Source organism: Hypomesus nipponensis, chromosome 17 (assembly GCF_054491055.1).
Source record: "Hypomesus nipponensis isolate SF chromosome 17, ASM5449105v1, whole genome shotgun sequence".
In the NCBI taxonomy this organism is placed as follows: Eukaryota; Metazoa; Chordata; class Actinopteri; order Osmeriformes; family Osmeridae; genus Hypomesus; species Hypomesus nipponensis.
In genome coordinates, this window is record NC_140377.1 from 7,495,001 (window position 1) to 7,505,604 (window position 10,604).

At 51.9% G+C, this 10,604-nt stretch overlaps 1 protein-coding gene across 1 annotated transcript in view; it reads left to right on the plus strand.

Moving 5' to 3' along the window:
- Window positions 1–9,776, plus strand: part of sdk2a (sidekick cell adhesion molecule 2a) — a 30,663-nt gene extending 20,887 nt beyond the window's left edge. The window contains exons 37-44 of the mRNA XM_084677771.1: window positions 5–142; window positions 672–833; window positions 920–1,045; window positions 1,144–1,308; window positions 1,431–1,571; window positions 2,900–3,044; window positions 5,721–5,850; window positions 7,707–9,776. Coding sequence (XP_084533897.1) covers window positions 5–142; window positions 672–833; window positions 920–1,045; window positions 1,144–1,308; window positions 1,431–1,571; window positions 2,900–3,044; window positions 5,721–5,850; window positions 7,707–8,120 — 1,421 coding nt within the window. The 3' untranslated portion in view covers window positions 8,121–9,776. The remainder of the gene's footprint in view (window positions 1–4; window positions 143–671; window positions 834–919; window positions 1,046–1,143; window positions 1,309–1,430; window positions 1,572–2,899; window positions 3,045–5,720; window positions 5,851–7,706) is intronic.
- Window positions 9,777–10,604: the final 828 nt, after the last annotated feature.

A 10,604-nucleotide genomic window follows, 5' to 3' on the forward strand; every position in this document is an offset into this window, starting at 1 on the left:
CCAGCTCCCAGTGCCCCCAGCTTCATCCACTTTAGTGAGCTCACTACCACCTCCGTCAACTTGTCCTGGGGAGAGCCCAAGCAGCATAACGGCATCATCGAAGGCTACCGTCTGGTCTACGAGCCCTGCACGCCGGTGGATGGTAAGAAACACGGCCTGGAAAACGTTCCCTGGGTCTGGAAACGATAGCGTCAAGCGATCGCTTTTAGCCAGTGAATGATTTACACCTTCTAGGATAGCCGTCATGAGCCCTTAACCTAGATCCGCTCCAGGCCTAATCTGTTACAGCTGGCCAAGCCCTGTATCCCAAACTATGGGCTAACAGAAGGAAAGAATGCCATGTGTGTCGTTAGGGTTTCATCTCATCGAGTGGTAAATAGACGGTTATGTGGGGTGGGTTGACACGATTCTTAGGTAAATGGGGGGAAGAGGAGGGAGGCTCAGCGGAGGCTGCTGTGGTCCCTGGCCTGCCCGCAAACGAAACCCGAGCAGTCCTCCATGCATGGGAGATAGCAGGGTCCTGGATCAATCGGCACACAAGACCGTGGGTCTTTATTGGGATGGCTACCTGTCATCGAGGAGTGTTGTGTCTTTGTGTTTCCACGTACATACGTGAGTTAGATTAAGAGTCTTAGTGTTCTCCTGCCCAGACTCCTCTCCTCACACTCCAGGCGTCAGCAAGATAGTGACCGTCGACGTGAAGGGCAGCGCCCCCTTGTGGATGAAGATCAAGGACCTGGCCGACGGGGTCACCTACAACTTCCGCATCCGGGCCAAGACCCTGACCTACGGCCCTGAGGTGGAGGCCAACATCACGACTGGGCCGGGGGAAGGTAGGCCTGCTCTCCTCATCTCTTCCAGCCTCTTCTCGAGACTTTTTTGGGGGGCGGGGACTGAACCACCGCCCTCTCCTCCCCAGGATCCCCAGGCCCACCAGGAGAGCCCTTCATCTCTCGCTATGGCACGGCCCTCACCCTCCACTGGACCAGCGGTGACCCAGGGCGAGCGCCCATCACGCGCTACGTCATCGAGGCCAGGCCTTCCGGTCAGTGCGGCACAGGGCAGGCAACAGCTGCCAAGAGCTAGCGCACACCTCGGTCACTAGGGACTAACACCAAGTGCTTTTCCTCTTGAATCCCATAGACGAAGGACTGTGGGATATCCTGATCAAAGACATTCCGAAGGAAGTGACATCCTACACGCTCAACCTGGATATGCTGAAAGAAGGGGTCACCTACGACTTCCGGGTCATAGGGGTCAACGACTATGGCTATGGTTCGCCCAGTGTTCCCTCACCATCCATATCAGGTGTGAAGCCCTCTCAACTCAACACTGGACCCCGCTCTGTCGATGCATCATACGGTACAGTGCATGCGTTTGATTTCCTCTCCCCCTGAGTATTGACACGTGTCGTGTCTGTTGTCCTCCAGCCCAGAAAGTGTCGCCGTTCTATGAGGAGTGGTGGTTCCTGGTGGTGATCGCTCTGGTGGGCCTCATCTTCATCCTCCTCCTGGTCTTCATCCTCATCATCCGTGGCCAGAGTAAGAAGTACACCAAGAAGGCCGACTCAGGTAGGGCAACGCGTCCAAGCGCTCTCACTGACCCCCGGGCAACTTGACTCAGCGAGTACCCACTCAACCGCTCCACAACACTTTCGCTGAGAACTTGTATCACTCCAAAGATAAATACAGATCAATTTGCCTGGACTTGTGTACTGTAATTGCCTGTCTGAGAGCTGTTTACACAATGACTGCTCTAATGGGTGTGGCTATTATACTCAAAATAGAGCTCTCTGGCCTCCTTTCTGGCAGGCTTTAAAGACATGAGAGATAAGCACAAATCACCCGCTGACAGACTGAAGAATTAGAGAAAAGAAAATATCTGAAAAATCTGCAGCTTCAAACATAATTGGAATCAATCAATAACTGAATGGCCCTAGCTGTGATCATTTGTAAACCTCTCTTTTGCGCCAGCTATGCTTTGTGAGTCATGCGCCTGGCTCCACCGTGCCGCCACGCTCGTCTGCCAAAATGCTAAATCGCCGCAGGTGACATCACCGGTCGAGCACTGTAGGTGTCGTCACAAAGCAGCCTGCCTGGAACTGTCGAACTTCGAGACAGAAAGGATGGGCTTCACAAGGTCTGCGTTGATTCCCGGGGGGGTTGATGGACGCAAGGCCTAACCCAAGGTCACCCAGGTGGCCTTTTCACAAACAGACGTGACAAGCTCACAGAGAGGAGACTTGACAGAGGTCAGGTTGACAGTGTCCATCAGTCCACCCGTTAGACCTCACACTGACTAAGAGACGGAACGAGGGGGGGGTCGGAGGGGGGGGGGGGGGGTCAAACCCACCTTAGTTTCACACCACTGCCTCTTCAAGCTTGGTCAGCATGTAGTGTGGTTCTTGGGTCCTGGGTCCTAGGGGTCAGTAAACAGGGTTTGACTGGGCCACGGGGAGACAAGGACCGTGTTTGTGTTTGACACAAAGAGCGCCTCTCAAGCCCTGCACACACACCCCCGTACACCTCCCCCCCCCCCACACACACACACACACACACACCCCGTCACCCGTGGCCACGCAGACTGTGCTACTGATGTGTTTGTTTTAGTGGCGGTCTGAGCTGGCCTGCAGGCCCTGGGGCATCACGGGTGAGATCACACTCGCCAGCCAGCCTGGAGGGAGGAGAGGTCACCGGACCTCCTGCCCTGCCTCCCCCTAAATCACACCACACCTCCAGGCTGACTGTGTAGGCGTGAATGTGTGTGTGTGTTTGTGTGTGCACGTGCCCGCGTGTGAAAGAGAGCTCTTCGTTAGAATTGCACTACGCAGGAACTCAGCGAGCCTCCGAAAGGGCCCGCTGGACTAACCTTCTCACAGTGTCCTCCTATCCCCATGCAGGCAGCCATTCCAACTGCACCTCGCTGCCTCTCACCCACGGCGAGATGGTGCGCCTGGACGAGGGCCGCTTCCCCGCCCTGGAGCTCAACAACAGACGACTGTCGGTCAAAAACTCCTTCTGCCGCAAGAACGGCATCTACACACGGTCAGTCGGCTTGTCCTGGAAGTACGAGCAACCCTCCACGTAGCACCGTAGCAGGGCGTTGGTTTGTCAGTGGACCCGTATTAATGTGTATTTAGACGCCGACCATTTCTCAGTGTGCTCTGGTCGAGGCAACGCGTTTAAGTTCCGCTTTTCCCATCGACTTTATTGGCTTCGTTACTCGGGGTACAGGCTAGAATGCTTAATGTGTTGTTGTTGGTTTCCTCCTCTTCTTCCTCGTCAGTCTGTCAGTACTGGAGAACATGCCAAGACTGCAGGAGTCCAGCTGCTGAGAGCAGCCCCCATCCGCTCCGCTCATTGGCATTCGATGGGCGTGTGAAGTAACAATTTATATAAGAGGACAGCACAATACAGCTCCCTTAGCATTCACCCGCTTCTTGCATGTGGCCTTTGTTTGTGTGTCCCGGACAAAGACAAAGACTGCTTCTCAGTCGGGACCGACCGGCTTCATCCTCTACTCAGCCCGCCCCCCCACCCCCAGTGCCTCTAAAGCCCAGAGTGGTCCAGCAGGCCTCCTCAGTGGACCGAGAACATGGTCCTTTCCATACACCACGACCCTGACTGCAAAGCAGCGTCTGGTCGCTGGGTTGGTGTAAACACCGATGGCGGCGGCCCCGTTAGGCCTGTTGGCGCAGGGGGGGAGTGACCCCCAAGTTGGGTCCGATGGTGTCACGTGTTGGGGGGGGGGGGGGGTGGTGGGGCCGTGGGGGGAGGCCTGGCTGGCTGGCTGGCTGGCTGGCTGGCCGGCCACATGGCTGGAGGTGCTGGGATGGAAAGATGGAGCGGCTGGGAGTGTGCTTCCTCTGGTGGAAGCCAGAGAGGCTGGGTAATGCGGGGCCCCTATGATGGCGGAATGCGCTGGATGGGGCTCGAGGGGCTCCGGGGGAGTCTGCACGGGTCTCTGCCTGGCCGGGGAGGCCTGAGCCGGGGATCAAAAGGACCAGAGCTCCCTGCTTTCCTTTGAAGGGCTCCACTCTGCTGCAGCTCTGCTAATGGTCTGCTGACTGGAGAGAGGAGGGGTAGAGGGGCGGGGGGGGGGGGGGGGGTGTTGGGGAGGCGTTCCTGTAGCGAGCAAGTAGAAAATGATGGGGGAGAGGGGGATACGGAAGAGAGGCTGACAGAATTCAGCGCTGCTCAATTATTTAAAGCCCACTGGCAACATGTTGGGATTGTGGGGCTGGGGGGGGGGGGGGGGGGGGGTGGATTGAGGCTATTAAAATCCCCCTCCCCCCCCCCCTCCCTCACACCCTGCCCCCATCCACATGCTTTGCTTTGCCTCCTTTGAATTTTAAGTAGATAGTTTACCACCTCCTACCACCACCACCCTTGCACCCAGAAACAATGTTCCTTTGTTGGGTTCTCATGGTCACTGTCATGTTGCGTCTGCTAAAGGCCCTGCCCTTATCACTCTCGCTGGTGTTTCCTTTACATTTGGCTGACAGCAAGCCTCCCCAAATCGTGTTTGTGAATGAAGTCGTCTGCTTGTTTTGACTGTCCCTAGCGAGCCGAAGGCTTCGACTGTCATCAGCGGATATCTTCTTAGTCTTCGTCTGTTCTTCAGTTTCCGTCAAGTCACATCTCAGTAACCTTTTCCAAACGACACCTCTGTTTCGTTCAACGAGCAATACCTCACAAATGTGACCTTCCACTACCCGAATCCCTATGCTATAATAACGGTAATAGCATTGGTCCTAAAAAGAATAATGTTCCTGTGCTGTTAGCCGCTGTAGCATGGCTCCCATGCTGAGCTGCCTGATGGCTGACCTCCACAGACCTCAAACCCTGAATCATTACAGCAGGAAGAAGCGAAAAAGAACTGCCCGCGCAGATTGTTTCGGCTTCCTTCATGGGCTTAATAACCAGGGTCAGGGAAGCAGAGGTCATTTTCCTTGACCTGCACACACAAAAAAAGTTCAACAAATCCCTTGCTGGGCTCTGTGTACCAAGCCAGTCCCAGATCTGGATGCGTGCGTCCTTCGCAACTGTAATGAGCTGAGAGAGATCTTCCATGAGGATGCTCTGGAGCCTGTGTGTGTGTCTGTGTGTGTGTGTGTGTGTGCCCCGTGATACTGCATCGGGCAGAGACCTGAACCCCCTGCCTTCGACCCTGATGGACGTCTTTCTATCCCCCACAGATCAGAGGCAGGGACTGCCAAAGAATAGGGCCAATTATGGACTTGTACATTCTGTATCATTGGTTCCTCACAATGCATGACTAATCCGTCTGTTTGTGTTTTCGCCCAGTGTCTGGTCTAGTCTGCACCATCTCTAAGATCATCCTCCTAATCAGGGAGTACGTGACGAGCATGTGCTCTGTGAGATCAGGACTCCCACCAGATCTTAAGTTCCAAGCCTTCGGAAACATTTCAGAAGCACTTATTAGTTAGTGGGTGTCGTTTAAGGTTCAGTGAGATAAATAGCTTTGCACACCCAAGCTTTTCAGCCTCTTTGTTTGATTTTCGCAAAGCTAGATAAGACCTTGCAGAAGTACGACAGAACGGTATTGTCCCAGACTTAAGTTTGACCTCTCTCTCTCTCTCTCTCTCTCTCTCTCTCTCTCTCTGTCTCTCTGCCTCTTTCTGCCTCTCTCTCTCTCTCTCTCTCTCTCTCTCTCTCTCTCTCTCTCTCTCTCTCTCTCTCTATCTCTCCCCCTCTCAGGTCTCCCCCAAGGCCCAGTCCTGGCAGCCTTCACTACTCTGACGAGGACGTCAGCATCAAATACAATGACCTGATCCCAGCGGAGAGCAGCAGTCTCACTGAAAAACCCTCTGAGATATCAGACTCTCAGGTAGGGCGTCCACTCCCTCCTAACCCCCCCCACACCACCCCTCCATGTCCGCAATGCAACAGCCACAAAGAGAAATTGAAGGCTCAATCCAAACAATCAGAGAATGTGTATGAGTCAGAGACCGAATGTGACACATATGTCCCAATTCTCATAATTGCAACAGAACTGTCTTCCTCCTTAGGAGTGTCCGGATATTTCCTCTACGCTAAGGAAATAGGTTTCCGCCTAATTACGAACGAGGAAAATGTTTCTAGTGTGTCAGCTCTAACTAGAATGTCATCTGTTGACATAAATTGAAATGAGCAGCATATCTCCTGCCCGCTTTGGGGTTTCATGAGTTGGTCATCCCATGGGAAGGAGCTCTAGAGGACATTCTCATGTCTCCCCTCCTCTCCTGTTTTGTCCTCACCCCTAATTAATCCTCCTCAAACAGGAAATGTCATGATAATATGGGTTGCTGGCATTTGGACCCTCTAGATATAAGGAGTTCTGGATGTTTCTGTGTTTCACAAATACTTGAGACACTCGACAGGGATGAGTAAGGGGGAGAAAAGGAGAGAATGGCAGAGGGAGGAGAGGAGGAGGAGGGATTCTGGAGGGTAAGAGGCCAGAGGGAATAAGGCGGGGGTGGGAAGAGAAGAGAGATTCTGGAGGGGGGAGACGGAGACGAGAAGAGAGATTCAAGAGGGGGTTGAGGGGGAGGGAGGAGAGATTCTGGAGGAGAGGAGGGGAGGAAAGGAAAGGAGAAGACAGATTCTGGAGGGCCGGTAGGGGGAGGAAGGAGAGGAGAAGAGAGATTCTGGAGGGCCGGTAGGGGGAGGGAGGGAGGGAGGGAGGGAGGGAGGGAGGGAGGGAGGGAGGGAGGGAGGGAGGGAGGGAGGGAGGGAGGGAGGGAGGGAGGGAGGGAGGGAGGGAGGGAGGGAGGGAGGGAGGGAGGGAGGGAGGGAGGGAGGGAGGGAGGGAGGGAGGGAGGGAGGGGGGACAGTGGGACAGCCACTCTGTTAACAAGAACATCTGTCTTCCACACCAAGGATTGGCTCCCTCCCTTGTCTATACGTCAGGTACCTGCACAGTCAAAACACTGTTCAACCCAGTTTGAATAAACACTGTTCCCCCGGGAGCTACAAACCTCTGTTATTCTTTTACCCTGCATAGACTCTCTGTTTACCTGCCACTTGTGTCAATAAATGGAGTAGCTGAATCTCTGACATCTGTCTACCCACGGCCTTGTAGCACAGTACACACGCCTGCTGCTGCATGCACACACACGGGCACTTACACCAACACAGCCGCGCAAACGATTCGACTTTTTCTCAAGAGACTCATTTCTTATTGAAAGTTTGCGATGTTTGAAAGTGTGATATAGTGTGCTTACGTGCTGTATGTGTAATACTTCACACAGAAAGGACCAATGAGGAGTATTTTAATGAGGATATGTTAGAAAGGCAATGAGTAAAACAATCTAACCCTTCAACACTGTCTGCCTGTCTGTCTGCCTGTCTGTCTGCCTGCCTGTCCTCCAGGACATGCTTGTGTTCTCATATCAGATCTCTGCTCCTCAGAGCTTTGGGTGAGCTGCTGTGATCACCTGTTTGTAGAGATTGAATCCCTTTCCTGCACTCTAGGCTGTAGTCTCCCCGTAGTGAGAACTTGGTGACCTTCGGTCGGTTCTTGCCTGCCTTTTGACAGATGTCCTCGGATTAGATCAAAGTTAGAGTGGTGAAAGTGGTTTGTAGTCGTGTAGAGATTTTTGCTACTTTGTGCCAAAAAGCCTTGACCACACGGACAGTTGCATAACCCATGTGCACCCGTTAAGCAAGCGTGTCTAACGTCATCCATGTTTGGTCCGTGACCAGGGCAGCGACAGCGAATACGAGATGGATCCGGGCCGACAGAAGACCCACTCCTTCGTCAACCACTACATCAGCGACCCCACCTACTACAACTCCTGGCGTCGCCAGCAGAAGGGCGTCTCCCGCCCTCCGGCCTACGGATACGCCCAGCCCGAGCCCCTGGTCGAGCAGGAGCCCCGGCAACACCCTCCGCCGCTGCCTCCCTTGCCGCCCCTGCCCCCGCTGCTGCCCCAGGGGGCCCCCTCTCCCCAGCCCCAGGGCCAGGGCACTCTGTTCAGGCCCAAGGGCAGCCGGACTCCCACCCCATCCCTGCTGTCCTCTGAACCCAACAGCCAGCACAGCACCCTCTACAGGCCCCCCAGCAGCTTGGGCTGTGCCTCTCAGGCGCCTACCGCGGGCTTCTCCTCTTTTGTTTGACACACAGCTCTCCTACCCATGACAACAAGCCTGGAGACTGACTTTTCCTTTTTGTTGTTGGTGGTTTACTCGTATTTGATTCCCGATTGGTTGTTTTTTCTTTTTTTTTTTTATATATACTATTGACCAAAAGAAATTGCAGGCATCTTGGTAAGCATTTTTGCTCTCATGTGAATGGTGTGTGTGTGTGTGTGCGTGTGTGTGTGCTTGAAGGCGTGCGACTACGTGTAGGTGTTTTCAGAAAAAGACAATCATTTGGAACGTTTGTGTTGCTTCAGCACATTTTGTTTCAGTTTGCGACAGAAGCTTGAAACGGGGGACCGTTCAGATCTGAGATCTGAAATGAAGTTCCTCGTTTTAAAACGACATGTATTTATTGTAAATGCAGCCTGTGATGTGAGCATTACTGTGTGAGGACAATGTCCATTGGACTCTGGTGTACAGAGACTGGCAACAAAAAGAACTGAATTGTGAACCGTGGACGAGCAAAGGAGAGAAGAAGGAACTCTGGCAAGGACAACAAAAAAAACGAGCACCTCTCAGCTTCAGTGGCTTCTTTCAACATTCTCACTTTCCCCAGTCCTAGTTGCAACTGCGTATGTAATACCGTGTGTGTTGGTCTGTTCGCTTTTGTTTCGACGGATATTTGTATCAATCAGCTAAAAGCAACAACAAAAAATAATCGAAAACACCACTCATGGCAATGTTGTAAATCACATTAAAGCATTGTGGCAGCAGTGTAAGGAGTGTGTTGATTCCTCTACAGTCTCCAACACCATTTCTTCTCCTTGCTTTCAGCTGTTTTGTTTCTGTTTTGGGGAGGAAATCAACACATATGATGCATATGACAGCCCGTACTCAAGCTGTTGCAACAGACACGGTGCTCTTTGGGAGGACTGTGGTCATAAGTCACCTTTGTTTTACAGACACCATAGGACAGGGTGACAATACAACAATGTCACAAGGAGTGAGTCAAGCTGTGTATGCTCCGGGGTTATCATTGTGTAAGATTGGCATGGCTATGTCTGCTACTGAAAACTATCACGGGTGTGCTTTAGCTAGCTATGCCGACTTATCGCGGTCCTCTGAGCTCTCTGAGTTACTGACTACTATAAAAGTCATGTGCATTCCCCCCCCCCAGCCTCCAAGTGTTGTGTCAAGCAGATGTTTTCACAGTCTCACGGTTGATGTGTTTCAATGTGTCTTCTATGAAGGACAGAACTATAGTGGGGCGTCGCTCAAATAGATTCAGGTTTACAGGAGCTGCCACAATCTGTCGACTCTGAACACAAAGTGATCCCCTCACTTTTGCCCGAGCATGGCATGGTTACACTGCATCAGAGCTGCATGCAGGACCGGACAGCAGTTGCTTTGTAGATATATGTATTACCAAGAAACGGTATGAGATGTTGTGTGTCGAACACCTCTCTATGAACTCATATAAATAGCTCTCTAGCCAAGCAAGTTTATGTGGAAGGTGCACAAGATGACAGTGATTCAATGTGACACTGTCATTCTGCGACTGGAGGAATATGTCTGTTACCTGCTTTCGTTATTTGTACTGTTCTGCATATTGTCAAATGTGTTTTACTACGCTTTAGGGTATGGTTTTACTTTTACTTTCACATAGTATTATGGGATATTGCTAAATAGAGACTTGAGGCAGATTTCAATCTTCAAGGTCCAAATGATCACCTGTCTTTTTACCGTGTGGTGGATATCATTGTGTACATTCTGAAGAATTAATACTAGACCTGACCATGGTACTGTACTATTCAAAAAATAAATTATTCTATTTTCTAATGTTTTTTTTGTGAATGTCTAGTATATATCCAAACTAGAAATTGGCTGGGAAGACACTACACATATTCCTCAGAGTCTGCTGACTGCCTTAAAGCTGACTCCCTCAAAGCCACAAGAATGACTGACATTTGATCTTAGCGAGCAGAATGTGGCCTCATTCTTCCAGCCATAACAGAGACAGAACTGGGGTACGTGGGGAAGACGGGTAAGACTGGAAGTCGGCCTGATCCTAATGAAGCACACTAAGAATATGAGTGTCAATGAGATACATTGCCAAGAGACAATCGTTTTGTGACATGCATTGATCTTTTGCAGGGGGAAGAACAGAGAGAGAGAGAGAGAGAGAGAGAGAGAGAGAGAGAGAGAGAGAGAGAGAGAGAGAGAGAGAGAGAGAGAGAGAGAGAGAGAGAGAGGGGACGAGTAAGATGTGCCTCCTCTGGTTCCGGAGGCTTCTATGCCTGCCCTCTACCAACAGCTACAAGAAAATCAGCAGCGTCCGACAAGATGGCAGATGGTAAACGCGGCCCAAACTCGAACAAAGCTCTGCAGTTGAGGATGTCATTAAGAACCAACTCACGAGGCCCCAGCTGACCCATGACTTGGCTGGATGGGGGTATCTGACTGGGAACACAGCCAGCAGCAGGAAACGACTGTAAAATATGACGGATGGACATTCACTTC